This window comes from Synchiropus splendidus, chromosome 16, assembly GCF_027744825.2.
Source record: "Synchiropus splendidus isolate RoL2022-P1 chromosome 16, RoL_Sspl_1.0, whole genome shotgun sequence".
Taxonomy (NCBI): domain Eukaryota; kingdom Metazoa; phylum Chordata; class Actinopteri; order Syngnathiformes; family Callionymidae; genus Synchiropus; species Synchiropus splendidus.
The window spans coordinates 12,237,583-12,261,105 of record NC_071349.1 but is presented as its reverse complement, the minus strand read 5'-3'; the positions used below and the strand labels follow the sequence as shown (position 1 = coordinate 12,261,105).

Here is a 23,523-nt window from a genome sequence, read left to right as displayed (position 1 = left end):
TACGCTGTTGTTTTACTGGCAGAATTAGCCGGTGCTTCCTCGTGCACAAATCGAGCGCCGAGGTTAATGGTTGTGTTTGCCTTTCTCCTTGACACCGAGGGCTCTCGCTTTATTGAACGTAACATGTGTAATCCCCCCAAGGCTACCGGGACACCGTGGCTGATCCCGCCGAGGTCACAGGCAAAGTCGCATGTATATGGTGCTTCCTTGTTCCAGTTTGCTCTAATCACCAATCTAGAAAGTGGTATTGGGTCCCCAAAGGGGACGCGGCCAAGCTCGAGCTTGTCTTTGTTCTGCCTGTCAGCATTTTTCAGCGTGTGTCATGTGTTTAAAATTCATCTAATATCCTGTTTGAAAGCAGCAGCAGCAGCTCAGTTTTGGGGTTTTGCCGTTTAATAAGTCCTTAACATAATTTCTTTTTTTCCGAAAAGTTAACCTGGTGGGCAAAGTAATTAAAGAAAACATTCTCACTCCTATCATTTCGTGGTTCCGGCCTCCTGAGGCGCCGGGTGGTGCATTTGGTCTTTCTGGTTATTGTTGTTGTTTCATTCACCATAACCAATCTCAGGGAGGCCTGTGCTCCTTAAAATCCCTGAGTCTCGTCAGCAGGCCTGACAGACGGCTCAGCAGCGCTGTTTTCACAGCCTGCAAAATTATTCTGCTTGTCCAATCAGCTGAGCCGAGGCTCTGGAGGGTTAGTGATTGGACTGGCAGGAAATCAGGCTCTTAAGACATAACGTATCGACTAGGCCATCCATCATCTCTTAGCATCCAGCTCGGCAGTGGGCCGCCCCCCGCCCAGTCCCTGCACTGCTCCTGTCCCCTCGGACTGTGTGGGAGCTCAGCCACTGCACAAATATTGGCCAGACTGAAGCGAGGACGAGTGTTGTGATCTAGTCTGCACTGAACATGGTTTGTGGTTTTATTACTGCCCAGGTAGAGAGACTCTAGACTCTGTAGTCTTTGTTGGCCTTACCTAGGCAGTGTGTAGCCCGGGGGCCAAATGTGGCTTGGTGCCAAACACTCTGGTTGTCATTGTGAAACTACAAGTAGAGTTCAATGCTAAAATATTTCTCTTTTTGTCTTGTTTAACGTGTGTATTTATAGTAGATTAGTAGACCTTTATTAGTTCCACAGTGGAGGGAGTTCCATGGTTTTGTAACACTATACAGGTATGTCTGATCAATTACTGCTCTTTTGTCCTTTGCTAGTTCCAAAATCACTGTGGGATGTAGGATGATGCGTTCATGTGTCGATAGAATTGTAGGAATGTTAACACCATTAAATTGCAATACGTTCATTCTTCTGATCAATATCTTTGCATCTGTTAATAATAATGTTTAGCCAACCATTCTATTTAATTTTTTTAAGTTTTATTTTGAGTTTTATTTGTCACTCATGAGTTTATAAAAGCACCAATACATATGATAGAATATGATCTTTGAAAGATAATAATCTAATTTATTATAATAAATTAAGTTTGATGACCTACTCTGATGATGAATGTTTCATCATATAATTCTATTTGTGAATACGTTTGTTTATACTGTTTAATTGCTCCAATCTAAAACCATGACCATGGTGGTTGAGCCTTAGGACTGCTTAAAAATCATTACCTTTAATGTGTGGAAAAGGGGAGGGTGACCGAAAGTTGGAACAAAAAAAATGATGGTCATAGAGAACGTCAGGGTGATTTCCACGGACGGTCTGTCGCTCTCTCAGTATAGTGGGAGGAGAGTGGGAGGGTCCGATAGACAGATAGAAGTGGAGAGAGCTTGTGATATGGGTTCCCTCATCTGTAACGGCTGCATAACACAGATGTTGGGAGTCATCTGTCAGGCCCGGCCTCTCTTCCCGGGCCGGAGCCGCTCTGGGGGGAAAGGAATTGGACACGGTGCTGTCACTTTTTACCCCCCGCACAATGCAGGCACATGCAAATGTTCACTTCCCCCTTCTTTTGCCCTCTCGTCCTCTTGCCAACCCTGTCCGCCAGAGTCCTGCCCGTGGATCTGGACGGAGGCTTGGCAGCAGGGAAGGGCAGACTGCTCTCGGGCCAGTGCAGGGTAGAATCGCTCCCATTAGGACCTTCTCCTGTCTCCTATTAGAATTGTAAATGATGGGCTGCTCTCTGAGGTCTTGCCTGGCTTCCTCTGGGTCCAGAGGGGGGACTGGGGTCCTCGTCGCTCCCCTGAGAGCGAAGGAGGGTGGGAGTGTGAGCTCTCTGTGTCCTTCTGTGGTATATTATGAATGAATGGCGATGTAATGATTACCCCTCCTCTTCAAAATGCCATTCAGCTCAACTCCTCATATGGCTTTCACATTCATGGCTGGGGGAGTGAAGGAGGGGGCAGACAGATGCCTCTGTTTTGGGAAATACTTAAAAAGTAAAGTGTGAAATGTTCCTCCCCTCATAACACACACACACACACACACACACACACACACACACACACACACACACACACACACACACACACAGTCCCTGGTGAGGAGTCCCTGAACGTTTTTCGAATCGGGCCCTAATGTGCCGTTTTCCTTGGCTCCGAGGCGAGCTGCAATATGGTGCTGGGTCTCGCTCGGGGAATATGAATGTTGATTAAGCATGCGTTCAGCCTTTTGATAGTGTGACGACGTGTCAGAATAATGGATGTTGAGCAAATGTCAAGCATTTGTTAATTTCTCTGTTATTCCAGGTTTATCCAGCTCCATCCTCGCATGTGAAGAAGAGGGCAGAGTTGTTGTGGCATCAGCCATTGATATGCTGATGTCCCTTTTCTGTTGGCACTTTGGTTTGATGGGAATATCAAGAGCCTGGGTGAAGAAGTGGCTCATTGATTATTTATTGACCTGTGGTGTTTCTTCCTCTTAACAAACACACTTAAACCTCCAAATTCAGTCGGCTTAGGGAATTACATTGGGGGGACCCTTTGAGGAATTTCATCTCTTCAGGGGAACCGTTTAATAACATACAAAACATATTCACTGACAACCATGCCCAATAAACAGAGTGTGAATGCTACAGATCTCAGTGTTCGGATTTGATGTCGTTTTAAAACAATAATACTCGTATAAGTCTAGTGCACATTTTTAAATTGAACACCGTCACTTGATGGTGTGGCAAAGATCTGCACTACATGATGTAAAAATAAAGAAAGATGTCTAAAATATTTACCCATTGCTGCTTTACCTGGCTAGCAAGGGTCATTAGGGGCCAAATCTGGTTTTGGTTACGAGGCATAGGACTCCTTGAAGCATGTCAGCAGTCAATCATAGAGCACTGCGCTTTATTACAATTCTTGATATAAAAAACAAACAAATTGCCTGTGACATTCTCAGGCCGGAGGAGATTAAAATTCTTGCAAGATGCCGAAAATCAAAAGTGTTTTCCTCTCATCCAACCTTAACCAGGTAATAATTTTTAAAATGACTCCTGGCCCCTGGCCCCTGCCTTGGGTTCATATTTGGAAGTGCTGATCCTTATATTGTCCTCTGAGGGTATTTATAAAGTACATTAAAAATATACATTGATTATTTTTTCCACTATCTTTTAATTTTTAAGATGAAATTCTGTTTTAGTCTTGGCATTCTCAGGATTTAAAACGGCCCCAGTTTCCCGACTTATCAGGGTTTTTCATTTCCTCAGCAGATTCGGCTGGAGTTGCTGGGCTGCTGCTCCGGTAAAGTTAGACCTCCTGGGCTGTTTGCTCGCTGGGAAGTGGCAATGACATTACCCAGCGGCTGATGGAGTGCAGATCCAGCGAGGGCAGCCGCACACTTCTGGCTGCTGCTATTGACCCAAACCCAAACTGGCAGACGGGGGCTGGAGGGTCCGGCCCCGCAAGGCTGAAAGGATGGCAAACTAATTCCGCAGCTTTATGTGGTTAGATGAGCGTTGGCCGGGTGAAGGATGAATGAAGTGTAAGCGGAGCTGAGAGGGAGAGCTGTAGAAAGAAGAGATGCTGTGCTGAGTTTACAACTTCACGTCAGCCCGAGGAATTCATGAATAATAGATGCAATCAATTACCTGATTAGGAAGCTTGAGATCGGCTGCTTCCTCTTCATATCGCAGGCGTGTTGTCCAACACGCTCGATAGCCTGCATCGCTTTTTCGGCTCATTGAGTTAAAAACCCCCAAGTAAGCAGCAACTTTCTCCCGCTCCTTGTGTTTTCAAAGAGCCAACTCTTGTCAGAGAGAAACACCTCGAATGTACCACCTCCGCAGAGTTGTCAGCGTAGAAGGAAACTGCGTCAAGTCCCATATTCAAACTGGGAATTTCACTTGCTAACATCAGCGCATTTCCCTGCTAACTGCTCATGCGTTTGTGTAAAGCTCTCCAACACTGGTGTTTGTTTCCATCTCCTGTCAAGATCCATCACTTTTCTACATTAACACATAAAGATATTATTCCACACATTTGTTTTGTGGCTAATGACAGTTGGCTTAGCGCAGACAGATGCTAGCATTTTGCCTATCAGCGTGTGTAATTAGCGTCATTTGCATATCCCGGTGTTCTAGCCCACATTCAGCTGGGTTCTCTTGAACACCCAAATGATACATGGGGAAATAATTGTGTATCATGTGAGGAATGTGGATTTAATATCAATTTCAGCGATTGAGAGAAAACATTTGACGATATAGGGTGTTAAAACCAAGCTAAATATCCGTACACTGCCGCGCAGTGAGTGATTAAATGCCTGCCGCTCTCGTCTTGATATAGCTCCATTAGTAAAAATATGTGCTGGGCCTAAATTACCCGGATCCATGCCCCGAAGAGTCGCACCAGGCGACACTCGCTGCATGCAGATCCACCAAATGCCAAGTACTGCCGCAGCATATGATGCCAATGTCATTAGCCAGGTGGCTTCCATTACCTAAATTGCAGCTATTGTTGATAATTAATTATTTGTAAATAGGAAGATTCACAATTTAATTGATCGCCTGAATTCCCCTCATCGCTTATTAATTTGCCTGATGGTGGATTTTGAGTTGTTTCACTGTTGTGTTTATTTGCTCCAAAAGACACTGATGCTTCTCTACACTTAAACTTGGATTTGTCAGAGGCGTATGCTGGGCGTAATAGAGCCTGAAGCGCTGACCAGACAGGCATACCAGCTCGGTGACGAAGTGGAGGCCTCTAATTGTTTTTAATTTAATCTGCCGCCAGAATATTTTGGGTGCCAGAGCGAATTAATGCCCCGTCTTATGCTGTAAGGGAGGATAATGAGGTCGAGAGTGAATGATTCCTTACCCACTCTTGTGTCTCCCAACCGTCTGCTTCCACCCGACTCTAAATAATATCCGGAAGTTGGCCTTTTAATGATCTCAAATGTGTTGCAGTTTCACTTGCTTTAAGCGTATGCATTAGTGGACCAATCCTGAATGAGGAGAGAACCTTCCGACAAGCATTTCTCTTTTGCGATATTCATTTGGGAATTTATGGTGCACATTCTAAAATCATTGTTAGAAAACAATGACTTGATTCCCCTCTTCTCGCTTTCTTTTCTTGAATTCTTGTTTCACCCTTTCAGTGGTCTACATTTATTTGACGATTTCTGAATTCTTTTTATGTTTAGTTCTCCACTTGCGTTTGGAAGTTGAATTTGTTCCTGGCATGATATTCCGGAGTTTCATTCCAGACTAGCTACTATGACAATCTCTCTGCACCCTCCTTGTCTTCTGCCTTCTCACGATTCCCCAGACTGACCTGATAAAAAAATGCAATGCATTACAGTTCAAGTAACTTTTATATGATTCTGTATATTATGAGATGATTTTACATGACATTGTTCTACCTATTTTATTAATTTATGATGCGTGGAGCCATTAGGGTTCAGATCCTGGCTGCACAATAAGCCAGAGCGATAACGCTGCTGTTACAGACAGATGATATTACAGGACAACTCTTGGCTCCATATTTCAGTTTGAGGTGAGAATATGGCGCCCAGGAGACCGCACTTCTGCAATAACTTCAATACTAATGTCTGTTAAATTGATAGAGGTGCAATCTGAGTGCAATGTAAAACCGACCGGTACTATAAACGTGGACAGATCTTGGTCCAGGTCCAGATCCGAGCAGTTATCTTGTCAATGTTTCAATTCTATTTTCAGCAGCTGTGGGACTTTGTTCATTTCCATGTCAGCAGAAACCAGCTGACGTCAGGAAAAACAACAAAGGTTTCAAAAGTTCTGAGTGTTTTCTCCAAGCAGGTATGTTTTCCTAGATATTTGAGCAGTTTGCATCCCTTTTAAAGTTAACAGGCTGAAGATTTAGCAATTAGGGAGTAATCATGCTCATTATAGAGTGTAATCTATTTAAAACCTAACAGATGTGCGTTCTAGCACCGGGATCGCTGCGCTCCCATGCCAACAATGAGCCTGTAATGTTGTTGAAATCCTCAGGTGCAAGGCTGAAGTGTAGACGATTTTTTTTTTCATCTTTTAAGTGTCCACATGTTGACAGTTGACCATTTAATGGCCCCTTTAATTGCGCCGGCCCCTCATGTCCCCCAGCATCAGTGAAAATTAACGCTGAGGTGGCGGCCAGTTCCCACTTCTCATCTTCAACTTCAAACCTCGCTTTGTTGACGTTAAGAATTTCGACCCAGCGCGTTTTGTTGTGTTTTTTGAGTTTGTTCCAAATGGAGAATAAGTGTGATGCCAGATGTTGTCCGATGGAAAAGATAGAGCCACAGATGTGGATGGTGCATTGTGTTCACAATATGGTTTTGTGTGGCAATTTGAAAGAGAATACCATTCATATTCTTGAAGTTTCTTTGGAAATGTTTGACGATTGACGCAAGTTTGCAGTCTTCTCGCCCAGACTGTGCTTATTTTTTTGTGATTGGTAAAAGGCGGAAAGTTAACAACGGAAGTGGTGACACAAGTCATGGCACAGAAGACAAAGCAAGCGACCCAATACCCATATATCATGCGTCAGTTGGACCATGAGTACCGGTACTCAAACGGTGTCCGCTGAGTCCAAATTTTCAAATGTGTGTTTTGTGTTGAAGGAAACCAGACAAAATCAGAGTTGCTCTGCAGGGTACTTTCAGACATCAACACTAGAATTCTACGACAAATGTGACCATTTTGTGACATCTGTTAATGTTGATGATGAGGTACTCTCACTTTGTGTGGTATCTAGCACCCTTCATTACGAAGCTCATTCTTGGTTCAAGTATTCCCGTCAGGTGGAAATGGAGAACCACACACATTTTGAAAAGCACCTGTATGTGTTTTCCTGCCTCTGTTGCCTTGAAGTGTGCTTTAATGAAGGGTGGAGGCGCGTAACAACCAATTAGAATAATACCTGTCACCACTTTAAATATAATCAACTCAATGAATGCACAGGGGTTTGGGGGGAGGGACTGGGAAGAGGAGCACAGGTCCCTGTCGGCGCGAGCTGTTTTCCCTGGTTCTCTTCTCTGCCAGGTGTTTGACATTGACTGGAGCTGGAGATGAATGTAGCTTATGGCAACCCATCGAAGTGACGCGCTCCTGGGAGTCCGAGCTTCCTGCAGTGAGTTTCCATTTTCAAAGCCCATCAGTTGCAATGGGAGGACGCTGCAATGGTCCATATGCCGGCACTGACAGTGATACAGGAAACTTTTCAGTACGCATTGTTCTAGTGGAGAATTTAGCTCCAGTGAGGGGGGTCATTGTCTTTTAAACGCAGAGCTGGAAAGCCTATTTCATGGCACATCCTTCAACATCACTTGGATACCGTTACATTTCTAAATTTCCAAGTGTCTTTTTGTTCATAGATCAAAATCCCTGCAGTTTTTTATGTGGCACTCGAACATTTAATCAATAATTTCAAGACGTCAGCCTGTCAACTGAACGCACTGCTCGTGCTTTAGTCATCTTCTAACAAAGTACTACATTTATGTTTCAGATTTCGTGAGATCCGCCGTTGCTCGGATGGGAGATCCGGGAAGGGATTAAAACCATCACAATTTGATTGTTTGATTGACGTTTAACACGTCATGTTGTCTGGTGGAACATGTATTTGAGATTTCCCTGCCGGAGATGAGAAATGAACTTGCTTTGAAATCTTTTTCCATTTGTGCAAAATCCAGCGCCATGAAGTTTCTAACTTTGCGAAAACTGATGGGGTTTATTCAACCTTGGTGGTTCTGGTTGAAATTGGAATCGCAATCTTCATTCCTGACAGACAATGACCTATTTTATACCTCCCTTATACAATGCCTCCTGAATCTCCTGTTCAAAATTTCTATGACTAAAATAGTCATGACTGTCCCAGTGCAGTGACATCTGACCCACATACCTCCACAACACCTCTGCTACGAGCCGTGATCAGTTGTCTTCATTGTTTCAGAAAATGAAAGGTACTCTGGGATCCCTTCTGCTTCATCTCACATTTAATTGTAGAATGGGCACTTCCACTTGTATCATTTCAACTGTGACCAATCACTTGTTTCTGACTGAATAGAGAAATGCTTTCTTCTCTTCTATCGATGCAGTACAAGATAGTTTCGCATGCATGAGGTAATATTTCTCTCATCTAGCGCACATGACCTCCCGCCTCCTCTCATCGTCACGGCAGGAATCCTTTGTCAGAGGTGTTCATCTGGAACAACTTTGCCACACTTGTTTTCATGTTCTTTTAGATTACAGGGCAGCCGGCCGCCGCTTTGAAGCTTCCTCCTCCTTCCTTTTGTCTCTCTGCAATGCACTCTGGTAATTAACTTTGTCCTTCTTTTATTTGTTCCAGTCACTCGCAGTCCACTCTTCTGAGCATCTTCTCCCTGGAGTACCAGGTTAGAAGTTTTCTTCCTTTGTGAGCCCTGACAGGTGCCTAATTGAATGATGAATGTCCCTTTATTTCTTTGTAATTGAACTGCCAGCTCTCTGATTGGTTTGGAGGATCCCCCCACGTTCTGCCCAACACACACACACATAGACGCACGCACACACACACACCCCACTGGATTGCCCCCACCTCCTCCTCACGTTCACGTTGAAGGCCCTGAGCCTCGGTGGATGTCTGCCAAGCCTTCCCATCCATCTGTCTAATAACATCTAGCCCCTGCTTATTTGGTGGACCTGTAATAAATTATGCTAAACCATTATTATTCTGACAATAATAATTTCCCCGTGTAGTGCGGCTGCGTGTGCTAAATGTTTGCTGACTCGCACTGTCACTGCTGCTTTCCACGGCTGACAGCGGATGATGATAAATGGCCGCTGCCGCCGGTGGCAGAAGGCAGCACAGGCAGAAAATGGAGTCATTTATCATCCGCCTGACAGGTGTCGCTCACGCCGGCGGTCCCGTTGGAATTCCATTTTTGTTTTTTTTCCCCTCTGTGTAGTAGTTTTTAAATAAGTTACTTCCTCTTTTAAACGGCTATTCTTCTTCAGGATTGTTCGCATGGTCTGCTGGAATGTGCACTCGACTCATTGTTTGATGGAAAAAGGAAATGAAAGGAAGGGGAGCAGGGTGGGGGCAGAGCGGGGGGCTGCACTTTGACCTTTTATGGCCTTTTCTGAAAAATAATTGAACCTAGTCATATTGAAGTGCAATATGATGATTTATTTTCTGTATATTTATGCTAGTTTACCTATAATAATATTTGTTTTCTTAGAAACGGACCAAAAGATCCATCTCCAGACATCACACCCAGGATGTTGTTGAGAGCCACTACCAGAGGTGAGATACTAATAATCTTTCCCGAAAATGTGTACGTCTTTTCACCACAACTAAATGTTTGTTTTTGTTCAGTGTCCTCGCACCTACTTGAGTGTTTTCCTTTTCCCCTCATCCCTTGTCTGGCTCTGTACGAGACGTGACTGAGTCACGACAGAGTTGTAGATAAAATCTCCTCCAAACAAACAAACAGCTCCAGCATTCAGCACAGACCTTCAGCGGCTCTGCTGCTTTTTTTCCAGACGATGGTACTTAAGAGCCAACCCTGATGAGAAAAGACTATTTACCAGCAGTGAAGCAGATATCTACCAATCTCCTACTGATAAATGTTATTTATCCTTCCATTCTTTTTCTTTTATCCGAAGTTATGTTCCTTGCTCCACAGAGAGACTCTACAGCGTGTCCTGGCTCTGTTGTAGTTTCTCCTTCTGCTCACATTGCCAATGTTTCTACATTGAGAGTCTCCTGGATGATTGAGCGTCTGCCACTGTTAAAAAGTACAGACTAGGAAAGGTATTTTCTTGTATTTTTTTGTCTTGTTCTTTTGGTCACTACAAAGCGTGTGGCTACAATTGAGAGTTGAAATCCAGTGGTAAATGTAAAGCTTTTTCCTCTTGGTTAGCTCATTATTCACCACAACAGACAGACACATACACAAGTACACCCCTTCTGTAGAACTTCCCTGCCTGTTTACGTTCTTGCTGCTTTGAGTCCCAATTATTGAAGAAGCTTCACTGTTCCGTCCGGATCATGCTTCGTCCTTCCTTACCTCTAGCTACGTGAACGCCTCCTCATCTCCAACCTTGCCAGGACATTACGTCGTTTTTGTGGCTTCATTCCTGTGAACATGATCTGGTAACTTAAATCGATGGGAACATGTGTTATCTGTTTTTTACCAAAAGGGTTTCTGGTTTTGTTTTTCATCATTTAGTAAAGCAAATTGTACGATGACCAAATATGAGGGCCGTCATTCTCCTCGAAAGTAGCCTTGATCCTTGATCCAGATAATGTGCGTCATTGTATTGGGTCAACTTGCTGTTCTCACTCAAGATTGCAAGGATTATGACAGTCCCCAGTTATCTTACTGTTATAACTAACTGTAATAATGCTCAACTTTCATCATATTTGTTCTGTGTATCCGTGCTATCATTCAGAAATCTCTGAGAAAATATCATTGTGTGTTCAACAACATCCTGAAAGATGTGCACTGATGATCCTCATTTGAGTCCTAATTCAATAAACTGAGACTTTGTGTAGCAAAACATTTCTTTGTGTTCAGAAACGGGGCTTAATTTGTCTCATCAAGCCCGTTGTTCTGGACTCATCCACTTCTAATCCACTTACACAACGCTAAGCCTCAGAGATGGTCTGGCAAATAAATGAAGCACCACTTTGAGCTGGCGAGGGAAAAAGCCCTGCTTTGGCGGCAGAGGTTAACTAACTATCATATGCTTCTGCGGTCTGGCAGAAATATGAGGCCCCTGGCTGTGGTGATGGTTTAACCACAGCCAATCTGCCATATGCCAGCCAGGTCATAATCATCAGGGACATTAGCGTGTCTGTGCTGGTCTGTTCTCACTGCTTTGTTGTTCTTTCTTTCATGAAGGTATCTGAGTGCAGCGGCGGCACATCCCCATGCTCCTGTCCTGCTGGATCTGGCCAATGAGGTAACCCTTGTCCTTTTTCTGCAGCCATCTAACAAGCTCCTCAATTGCAGTCTAAGTCTTCGCTCTGATGAATGAAAGTTGGCAGCAGTTTTTGACTTTCTCTGTTAGCCATTATCAAAATTGGTAAACTGCTCCATTATCAATTATTTAATGTCATTAACTGTGGCCTCCATTAAGCAGATGTGAAAATAGTTTTGGTGTTTTATCATGTCATTTACCAAATTGCAGTTGAGACACAGTCGCCTCAGTTTGTGGACAGGTGAGGGGTCACCGGGTGGCTCGCTTCTTGTTTGCTTTGGGTCAAGTTCACACGAATGATAGACCAAGTGTGTCTGTGTGCTGGATCTCAGATCTCTCTTCTAACAAGTGCATTATTCAGAGCCAGAAATCTATGACCAATCTCGAAAAGGTGCTCTTTTAGAAATGCTATAAACTTATCACTGTGCACCGACACAGACAGACACAGTCAGATTTCATTGACACTTTTAGAGTTACGTTCTTTACCCAGGGAAGATATGTGGTGGTACAAAGGCCACCGCCCTTAGCCAGAGAAATAATCATTTCATAAATATTTTTTGATAAGGCTTTGTTACCAGAACACGGTTGTCAATTGTTGCATCTGATTTTCTTAATACATCACCGTGTGTTGTTTTAGTCACTGTTGTTCCTCTGATATAGTTGCCTCTGTGGTTTTTGTTTTTCAGCATTTATTCAAATGCATTCCACTTGAGTTTGTGCATTTGAAATGAGCGACTATTAATGTTTTCTGTGGCCACTTGCTTCTAGTCAGTAAATATAATTTCCATTAGCTGCAGTGAAGGATCAATCTGCAGTTTGTGCTCCGTGAACAGAAATCAGCTAACGCGGCTGAAATGACTCGACTTATAAATTGAGGTCATTAACGCCCACCATTTGGATTATTGGGCTTTTTAATATGAGCAGAGTTTGTGAAACCAGATCCGTGCATGGATTGTTGCTGGTTTCCTTCTTTGGTTGCGTGATATAGTTTTAATCAGATTTTGGTTATTGAAGTTCAAACCCTAATGGGAATTTTGTTTGTCACCCAGTTAGATGTTTTAATTATGGTTTCAGAGATTGATGTGGTTCGACTGCCATAAGTGTATTTGGTGTTTGAAGTCTAGAACTTTGCTCACTGAGGCAGTTCTCCTGGAACGTTCCCTTCACTCTCAATCACAATTTTTGACTGCGCTGATTATGATGAGAGATCAACGCTGGAAGGCTTAGATTAAAGCTCAAACACAATATCAGTTTGAACGGCAGCAGGAGCTACATACAACCAAATGACTGAAGAAAGTCAGAAAATAAAACAATTTAACCTCAGTTAAATATATTCACTAGCGTCGATCAAATTTCAGAGGCATGTTTGCTCCGTCAGCGGTTGGCCAGGAACAAAGTTTGGTGGAGCAGCGACTTATTCAACATCTGCACTATCATCTTATGTTTCAGTCCACGCTGACAGATGATGTGGGAAGAAAGTGGTCCGCTTCTCTTTATTTCTCTCATTATGATCGAGAGACTTTTCAACACTCCAATCAAAATCCTCTCAACGTTCAGTCTTTCCGGCTCCTCACTGGGAAGAGTGTCACAAGACGGAAGCATCACATTCATCACGCGTCAGCCGAAGCTCAAAGCCAACTGCAATTATTCATTCTCCTTTTAATTGACAGAGATTTTTTCCCCCTTCCTCTCTCCAGACTCCAGTTGGACTCGGAGATAACAGTCTGTGAACCGTTTAACTGTCATTTTAATGTGCTACTTAACATTTAAACCAAGCGCTCTCCAGGCTCTCCCAGACTGCTAATTGACGCACTTTCATTTCTCTGTGAGACAATATATTTGAAACAGAAGGAAACGATGAGCTGAGATGATATTCTACCTGCTGAAATCATGCTCTGTGTTCGAGACGTGATGAGAATTAACACACAGACCGTTGCAGGGGAAGTAGGAGGAGCTGTGGCTTGTTTGACAAAGGTCACATAAGTCTCAGGGAAGCTGCATGACATGGCGATTGGCAGTTTGTGATGAAAAGAACACTGCTGGGAAACAGCTACATTGCCTTAAATAGCATGCTGGTTTTTTAACCAGCATGGCTTCTTACCTGTTTATACTTTAAACCAAAAAAAAAGACTTGAATTTGTCAGCGTATAATGTCAAAATGGTCAAAGTGTATGTAGTGTTTCACATCCATGTGTGCAAACATGGCTTGTTTTCTGACCTCGCTCCCATTATCGCTGAGCAGAACCTGCAGCTCCTCGACATGTTTCACCCAGGAAGTCCTTCCTGCCGATGATTAATATGAAAATTAGGGAGAAGCAGGGACCTGAACTAATCAGGTGGTCTTTATTCAGGCTGGTAATGTTGCCATTTTTCATGTGTCAGGCCCGACGCAGGTTACCAGGAGTCTGACGGTCCCTTGTTATCCAGAGGTGTGAATGGAGACGAGGCTAATGAACACAGGGAGCAGAGATGGGAGGAAGCAGGGGAAAGAAGGGAGGCTGAAGTGAAGCTGTCGGCTAAATTAACTGAATGTGAACTGGTGATGACATCAATTCTCGTCACCTTCTCGTGATCCTCAAGTGCATTAGTAATCTTTGATTAACTACTTTGTGCGGTTAAATGAATTTCTTTTTGAGCAACTTGTAAAAAACGGTTATCAGCTGCAAACTGCAAGAAAGTGGAGTGATTTAGCTTTCAGTTCAGTCTTCAGAACACTTTGTGTTGGCTTCATTACTCTTAATCCTGTACCTGCAGGTGGACCTGTCTCCTGCCCTGATGGCTCGGATCATCTTGGACAGATTCCTGCAGGACATAGACGGCGAAACACGTAAGTCATCTTCATTAGCCTCTTTACATTGACTGCCACTCAGAAGCACTGGATCTGCAGCCTCATTTCACTTTCTCGTCCTCACCAACACTGTATAATAAGAAGCAAGGCTTGTTTGATGGAATACCTCAACTTGTGCCCACCAATGACACCCAAACCTGGACCAGTCAACTGAATATTCTCATGTCACCTCTCAGCGAAAGGCTCTTTACCTTTATTCCATGCACCTCCCATTTATCTGCTGCAACATCACTCCTCTATTTCCATGTGAAATTGTTTCAATCACACAAAAGCATCTCTCCGTTCACCTCATATTTTCTCGCGGTCACTTGTACGATCACATGTAAACATGATTCAATATCGCTTTGATACGCTGAAGGTTTCCCCGCGCCCATGTCGGGGTCTTGATGGAAAAAGGCGTGATGTCAAAGAGACGTGCCTTCAATTTAATCAAGAAAGAGATTAAAGTGGATGTGTGTTATTTTCAACTTGGCCACAGCGCAGCCATTTGTCAAAGTCAGCGCCGTGATTGCTTTGGACCCACCGTTATCCAGCGCCTGTCAAAATACTAGTCTGAGCTGACTGTAGAGCGGGTCATTCATCCAGGAGGAGGATAATAACACGCTCCTGTTGTGCCGTCTCCACACACTGGAAACATCTTTAATTATTAGTTAGAGTGGTTTGGATGAGATGAAACTTCCAAGAGGATGTTCATCAGGCCTCACGTTATGATGCAAACATGCTAGTATCACAGATGCTTTTGCCCTCGTCCTGCCTGCATCAGCACATGCTGGCTTGCCATCAAAATGGGTTGTTATTAATAATTGTGACTTTCATATTGACCATGTTGAGAACCTACAAGGTGAGGTGCTGATGGCTGTTTTCTCATTGCCCCTCAAATGGTATCAAAGGTAGGGTGGTCAAAGTCACCAGTGTGTTTGATGTCCAGTGTCTGTACCAACAGCTTGACCGATATAGTCAAGGTGTGTGTCTTTCCATGTGAAGACCCATGGTTTTGATGCTGGTGTCCTTTAGTGGCATGGTCTCATCCAACAGATGCTACCGGAGCACCCTGGTAGAGACGTATGGCTGGTCTAAGCAAAAGGATTACTGTTTGAATCGCACCATTCGGGTCATGTGTTGAGGTCGATTGTGGATGGATAGGTTGGCCCAAGACTGTCTTTGGCTTTTTAGTTCCCATATAATTGGTTACAAAATACATCACCAGAAGGTCGTCCGTAGCATCTTTGACCTTCTCTGCAGAGCGATGGATTGCTGCGAGCACAATGTCAAATATCTGCATGCTCCTGTGCAGTCATGTGTTTTCATTATCAAACAATGCAGGGATAATTGTCTTTGCTGGCTATTAGCTAACAGGCTTCTTTCGCGCTATTGGCAGAAGTATTCATCACACTCCCCCACCCTCCTACCATCCGGCATCAGACTCTGGAAAGAGGGTTGTGTCGCCGCTCTGCAGAGATCAATACACTGCTATATAAGGCACATCACCCCCAACTTTGACTCCCACATCTTTTCTCATTGCTCCTCTCTTTGCATTGAGGAGACACAGGAACAAGGCCTCTGGGACGCTGGAATATATGTACAATCACGGATCAATACTCTCTTTTAAATTGTTTTCTCTGGCTTCCTTGTTTTGTTTTCCTCTCCTGCATACGCACCCCCCCTCCTCCTCAGCAGTATCGGCATTAGCATCAGTCAGGCCGCAGCAGGACTATCTGGTGGCGCTCGTAAATAAATCAATAGATTGAACGTAGTTTTATCACTTATTGAATATGATATCAGTGACATAATGGCCAGAGCCTCATGAAAGAGTCTGTGGCAGAAGGAAGGTCATCCCAAGTCATTGTTTACATTCTCAGGTAGAAGGTCAGTCTGCTGCTCAGTGCTTGCTGAAGATAGTTACTTTCTTCTGAGTTAAAAGATGGAAATAGACATGAGTCTTTCACGCTTTGACTTTCTAGACCTTCACAATTAACCTTGTTTTGGTGTCCAAACACAATATAGCCAGGAAGGACTGTTTTGGTCTGTTTTCTTTGGTCTTTTGTTAATGTGTCTCCTGCTTTGATTCCAATTTCTATCAAAAAAGATTCAAAAGATTTTGGGCCAATGTCTGCTGCTTTAAAGAGCAGCATGAAGGCAGTGGAGGGGGCTGCGGCGTCTCCCTCCCTCTATCTCCTCATCTCTGTTTCTCTTCCTTCTCTGACAGCGGCTGATGTGCCTCTCGATTTAGACATACTTTTTTTTTTTTTTTTTTTGAGGAGGCAATTTTGCGGCGCTATTTGACCTTTTCCATTTTCCCAAGGCCCGACTTAAGATGAGATTGCTGCTGCGTGTTTTCTAACTATAGCGATTCGGCCGCCTCCAAGATTTATCGTCACGTTCCTTTACAGAAGCCGAGGTTGTAAATGTCCCGCGTTTGATGTTAATGCCGCCAGAATGTTTGTCTGCTATGATCCTGCGCTTCCTTGACAAAATTCACGACGCCCTCCACGAATGGGAGATCAGACGAAGACGGAATATTGTGTTGAGCAGTTGAACTGGAGAGTATCGCTCTCTTTCAGCTCGCCATTAAAGCAGAACTGTATGTGCAGCTTAAATAATGAGAGCAAGGGCTCTTCATTAGCAAGGAAGGGTGGGAGTGTGTGTGTGTGTGTGTGAGGAGGGTGTGCGCGCAGGAGGTAAGAAGCGACGTGGCACTTCACTTGACAAGTTTACTAATTACTCCTTTTCAGACGTGGAGCACTAGTCAGCTCCTCCACAGTCTAATGGCCTGACCCAGGTAGCCCCTCGCTGGAGCAGAGCTGCACCACTTCTACTATTACACCCACACACCCACACACACACCCACACACACTATAACGATTGCAGAGTCTCATCTCGCTGCTATCAGGGAGAATCAGGTGGAAGCAGATCAGTTCTGCCCCAGTAACCTCTTCAGGGACCCAGCTCCTCCTGCGCAGGAGAAACCACCTCATATCATCAGCACCAGCTCCGTCCTCACCCCACCGACTCTCCTTTCTCTTCCCCATCTTCCTTTTTTTTCTTTAAGTCCAATACGGGAGGATAAATTTAAAAGGAGTAAATTGGAAAATCAAATGAGGGCTTTAGGCAGCCGCAGAGATTTGCAGAGCTGTCGGCCGGCGTCCCGCTGCCTCATCCATCATGTCCCACAAGTAGTCAATTCCTGGAGTATCTGTAAATGTTTTCAGATATTAGCCAATTTATATGCTCCGAGATTCATCATGGAAAATCAGCTTTAGCGCCGCACATTATCAGGAGCTGTCTCTCCTCTGCACCATGAAGTTTGATGAACGACTGCCCCTCCACAGCTCAGTGGCTTGTGCACGGAGACGGAGGCGGGGGGGTGTACATAGGAAATGTACTACCCCCCCTCAGTTTTATGTCCCTAGTGAAAAAACAGTTTTTAATTAATAAACAAACTTGCAGAGGAGCTCATCAGTGTCGTGGGCAATAACAATCCTCATCCGTTATGGTTTATCACCGTCCTCCCTCAACAAATGTCGCCCCCTAATGAGGTTTTGCAACATTTTTTGCATGTTGGAGATAATGACTTTTTCGGGGAGGAAGGACGAGTTGTTACGGATGACACGAGTCAGCAGAGAGGTCGGAGTTTTAGGATCTTAGGAAGAGATGAAGGGGTTAAACCGCTTCACTCGTACAGTAAGGGTCCATGTCCACATTCTTAACAATTCCATTTTTCTATTTTCAAAAATGTTTAATTAAATTTAAGCTGTGACAATATTACCATTCCTCATCTTGACAATGGCAATGAATTCTGTACATTAAAAGTATTTATTGGTCTTATCCATAATTATGTAATTTAATTTGAACATTTACTCATTTTTTTATTACCACTTGTATTATATTTGTGTTCCTGTTTTTCTTGAAGATATTGCTACTTTTTTTTTTTTTTTTTTTTTAACAAATATAATTAGTTTGTTATCTTTCGTGAAAATCTTGTCTTAAATGATTTATATTGTGGTATGTCTTACAATATGTGTTTCCTTTGTTATTCATCATATATTTAGTTTGATTTAATTACTTAAAATTATACTTAAGTTATGAAATCAGTATAACTATTATACTTATTCCTTATTAACTGTGAGTCATGTAATCATACTTAAGTACCAAGCTTTCATTGTTCAAGTGTCATCAATCTCCATTATTTATATATGAATTGCATCTGGGTATCAGCACTTTCATTGGGTTCATGTTTTTGTTTATTTATGATTTTTAAAAAATCTTCTCTCACAAGAATAGAAACACTTATAACCTTGTCATTGCACAAGAAACCGAAAAAGAAAGACCACCAATTTCTCTCTGTGTGGAGAACCAGTTGTTTTTTAACTTAACTTAACTTAAACGTAACATAACTTATTTTAATCGTAGGGTCGGAAGTAGAGACCGCCAAGTGGACGGGTTCGGTATTACGTTTTTGTGTCTAAAACACATTTTTACTGTATTAAATTGATAATAGTAATTTCCCAAAGTATGTCGTTTGTGAACTCTATCTCAAAGAGTCACTCAATTTAGGAGGCCTGTATTGCATGTTACCTGGACATGCTGCCCCAAAACTCGAAAGTCCCATTTGTTTTGAGGTTTTATCAATGGACTGAACCTTGTCCTCTTCTCTTCTGTTCTGTTCCTCCACCTGAGCACATTTGTGCAAAGCATTTATCCACAGTCTATTGTCATATTCTTTGTCATTTTAAATTTTCCCTAAAATAGCACTCTGCATTTTAATGCCAGCCCACCGATTAATGTCTTTATTGGGGTCTTTGTTAAAGATTAAGTGACAAAAAGGAGTGCAGCATTTAAGTCAAACCGCGGGGTAAAATATAGAGCTGCTTCATGAAAGTCGCGGGTTGAACCAGAAACAACGTGGTTACAAATGACAGGAGTAGACGAGGAGGTTATTTTGGATCTTCTCCACCGTCTGTTGTGTTTTTTTTGGGGGGGTTTGTGTATTTAAACAAAATTGTGATTTGTTTACACTGCTGTCTCCTTTATGGAGCGAATCCCAACGGAGGCGTACCTTCTCACATCTCTGTGTTCCTGAGGTTCTAAAGTCGACGCTGTGATTCGCCACCTTAGACGGAAATTATACCAACACGCCACAATTACAGTAAATTTAGGCGAATGTTTACAAGGTGCAAAGTCCCGCTGCAGGGCTTTGTTCTCTGTTTGCCTGTGCAGGTTTGTGTGTCTGCGGTGTGTTTTAAGTGTGTGTGTAGCCACAGAAGAGCCGAGGGTGTCGGGGAGGAGTGCTGCTGAGCAAGGCGGGGGCGTCTTTAATAAATGTATGCTGATGTCGTAGGCTGCAGCACTGCAAGGGGATGCATGTTGTTATTTACTGCGATGTTTGTGTGCTGCAGAGGATCCCGGGCCCGCAAATGGAACGCCGCCCTGTGATGAACGAGCATTAGGCTAAATTCATTTTAAAAGCATTGTGATTTATTAGCTTCTCTGGTTTCATCAGGTCAGTGCTTGGCTAAAACTCCACAATGTCATCTCCAAGATCGGTTCTTTACAGCCTGTATTTTGTTTTTTTTAACGTCCTACAATGAAAATCAATTTCTACCCAAATTCTGAGAAAGTTGATCACGTTGAATTTAGCAATGACATTGAGTTCTTTTGAGCCACCATTTTTCTTCTTGGCCATGGGTCTGTGTGTTTGCATGTCAACCATGTTTGTAGTTTTCTTTTATTCAGCTAAACATTCATATACAGTGTCTGTCTATGTGTTTACCTCGGCATGAGCATTATAGACCTAATATTTGCAGCAAACTGTTTTTTTTTCCTCAATAAAAATCCAAAACAAAGCCGGGGAGAAGATCAGTGACACCAAACCACCGTGTCTGTTTTTGATAGTGATAAGCTAGATGGTCCTGATATCTCTGTCCCATAAACTGATGAGTTCATTTTATTAATTTTTTTTACTTTTAAGGGGGGAGTTTCCCAAAATAGGGTGAGATATTTTATACAACAGAGGATCAGGTGGAAAGTGTGTTGTGGATGAGTGTCTTGGTAATGGTCTGTGCTCTTGCTTTTCTTTTCCTTATACCATTAACATCTTAAATATTTAGCGACTACTCATTTGTTGTTGTCACCGATAATAATTTTTCTGGACTGTACGTGTTTTAAATAAGCATCAGAGTGATGTTCTCTGCTATAAGTTCACCACAAGTATTTTTTTTTCAGCATATTATTTTTGTGCGCTCACAGTTTTACAATAATTAGCGCAGACACTTTTCTCCTCTCTTCACAAATCCATTAAAGCAGCAGCAGAGCGATGTGAAGTCTTGAAGTGTGTATTTTCGTGTGTTATGTGAGAGACCAAATTGAGGTGGTGGTCAACCTCCAATTATGGTCTCTGGTAAGACAAGAGCTTTAATGGCTGCCGCTTGCCTTCGGGGAGGTTTAATACACACCAGTGTTTTGCAGAAGCAGCGTCAAATCTATAAAAGGACCATTAGGAGGAGGGAAAAAAATCAATCAAAATGCCATTAAAGTGGAATAAGTTGCCAATATTGCTGATGTGGTTGCGGCTCCTTTGATTTTCCTTCAGATCATCAGGCCCAGTCCGCCGGTGACTTTGTTAAGGGAAACCAGTGTTGTTGGGGAGTAATACGTCTCCTGGCTTCATAAAGTTTGCTGCCTCATATTTCCCGCTTTATTGATTATCCATTATCATTTGTCATGAGGTGTCCTAACTCAAGGGGAAAATATAACCCCCCCGCCCCCCGCCACTGCACACTAGCATGGTATGGATCTGCGTTTGAAGGTACCAATCTCAGAGAAAAATGAGGGAAGGAATAAAGCACAAGCTCATGCCTCGCAGCGCTGAGATGGAAGGTGGAATTATGGGCTGTAGGGAGTCATGTGAGAAGGCAGCAAACAGGAGCAGGTAGAAAATGTGGGCGGCGGCCCCGAGTTGTTTTGTTGGAAAACAGTTATTGATTAAATAAAAGCTGGATGAATAAGTGTGTGTGGGTGGTGGTTTAAACAGGTGCGTCCAGTGCCACGAGAGGATTATGGGATTGGATTATTTTGTTGCCAAATTTATTTAGCTAAATACCAATAATGAATTTCCCTGCGATGGACTGGCGACCTGTAGGGTGTATTCTTGCCTCTCGCCCAATGACCACTGCGATAGGCTCCAACACTCCCCGCAACCCTGAACAGGACTAAGCGGTGGTTAAGTTACGATGTATGTATGACTGATAATGAATTATAAAGCCGTTTGAATGACTCTTCTGAGACTCTTGGGGTGATAATTTCACTGATGCATTTTCCTTTGGTATGTCAACACAGATATTTGTGTCCAGGTATCTGCAGCTGTTGGTGTTTGTTGATCCTCACCAATCCGTCCTCAGATTAAGGCAAACGTTAAATAATCTTCCAGGAAGTTGCAAACCAGCAAGTGAAATATAGTTTTGGTCTTATGGGGACTAAGCAGATAATGGAATTTGGAAGACCTTTAGGAACAGAATACCCTGACTGAGGTTTTCTGGGACGCAAATTAAAAATGGAACTCAAGGTTTATTGAAAAAATAATGCTTAATCCATGGACCAACGTACTTGACACGAGCCACAACACTAAGGCTTGAGTCAATTCATTGTGCTTCACGACCATCTAAATAACTCTCAACATGCATTTCCATCCAGCACATTTCGTTTGCTTGAAAAACTAAAGCATAATCGCCACATAAACCCCAAAAGCAAAAATATATTTTAATATTAAATATAAACATTTTAATTACTCATATTCAGATTGAAAAGACTTCATTTTTTAATGTGAAAAGTTAAATGTGAAAAAGTATAGTTGTCGGAGAGCCGAGACTTTAAAGGTTGGTCAAATCAAAATCTGTTTGTGCTGTTGTCTGGCTGTGATGTTGTATTATCTTGTTCATGAATTGTCTCTAATTATTGCAATTTATTTGTGCACTCTTTGAATATATAGCTGTCTGATTTCAAAACCTTGTTCTTCACTGCTGTGTGCTTCTCTGTGCGTTCAACCCTGACACGTCGATAGAAACGTTCCCTGTATTGTCTCCAAAGCGCCGCATGTGTCAGCAGCATGTGTACGTATATATCACTAAAATGGCGGCCCGACCATTTCGTCACACAATGATACAATCCATTTAATCCAGATCTTTTTAAGAAATGATTTAAACATCCCCCCATTTCTCTGCTGCAGCAGTTTTAGAAGGATCAACCTGCTGATTTATACTGTTGGTAGAGACGGACGAGGGATGAGAGATGCAGAACAGGCAGCGGCGGAATTCTAGATTAACTACATGCAGTTGTGGTGCTCTGGACTGAAACATTTGTCCACAAAGAACCTGTGTGGAAGTCATCTTGTGAAGTCGTGTAAAATTATTCCATTAACCGACGCGTCATCATTCTCTTTGTTCTCCTCGCTTCAGCGAGGCTGTCTCTGTGCTGTGGTGTGTAGTAGACAAACATTTTCGCTGCCCCTTCATACTCAGAATCTAACCTTTATGGAATCTAACCTGTCTGGTTATAAGAGAAGATAAGATTTTTTTTTATCACTGTAAAACACTCTTGTCCTTTAAATGAATGCGTACCAGCCAAGGGAATTTAATCCCCAATAATTTGTGCGAGTTGAATGTCCCTTTATAATAAAAACAAAACTGTAGTTCTCATAGCTTGTGTTAATCACTATGACACTTGTTTCTGTGTTTGTGGCTTTGCAGCGTCCAAGACAACCGTCAACGGCATGCTGAAGGAGCCATCGCTGATTCCGGACCTGACCTTGTCTCGTAACATCTCTCAGGTTTGTTTCTCATTAACAGCAATTGTTTATCTCCTCCTGGTATTGTCACGTCAGCAGCTTCGCAAAGTCACGTGATCCAGCACCACCGCACTGTATCTCCTCCCCTTTCCTTCCCTTCCGCCATGCTGGTCTCAGACTATAATACTCCCTCCCTCTCTTTTCAGTGCACAATAAACGACTGCTGTTATGGACCGCTGGTCGACTGCATCAAACAGTATCCACTGCCATAAAATTTTAAGCCCCAAATTGACGAGAAGCTGTTGAAAGGGATGAGATGAGTGTGTGTGTTTGTGTCAGCAGGGGACGGCCTACTGTAAGCTGACAGTGGGGAGGTTCGTAGAGGAGGAGAATCTCCTCCCAGCACATACCCATGTAGGCCTATATTGTGGATTCCAAATCCTATAAACATGCAGCTCTGTTTCATATCTTCAATATTTTTTAATTCAGAGGTCACTCTGGGTTCAGCACCACGGAGAGCTCAGAATGAACATTGAAAATGTT

The 23,523-nt window shown here is 43.0% G+C and overlaps 1 protein-coding gene across 2 annotated transcripts in view; it reads left to right on the top strand.

Moving 5' to 3' along the window:
- Positions 1–23,523, top strand: part of cdin1 (CDAN1 interacting nuclease 1) — a 55,649-nt gene that overhangs the window by 1,633 nt on the left and 30,493 nt on the right. For both annotated transcript variants that reach the window (XM_053845717.1, XM_053845718.1), the window contains exons 3-8: positions 8,736–8,781; positions 9,607–9,671; positions 11,275–11,335; positions 14,108–14,180; positions 22,943–23,022; positions 23,187–23,236. In XM_053845717.1, the coding sequence (XP_053701692.1) occupies positions 8,736–8,781; positions 9,607–9,671; positions 11,275–11,335; positions 14,108–14,180; positions 22,943–23,022; positions 23,187–23,236 (375 nt within the window). The remainder of the gene's footprint in view (positions 1–8,735; positions 8,782–9,606; positions 9,672–11,274; positions 11,336–14,107; positions 14,181–22,942; positions 23,023–23,186; positions 23,237–23,523) is intronic.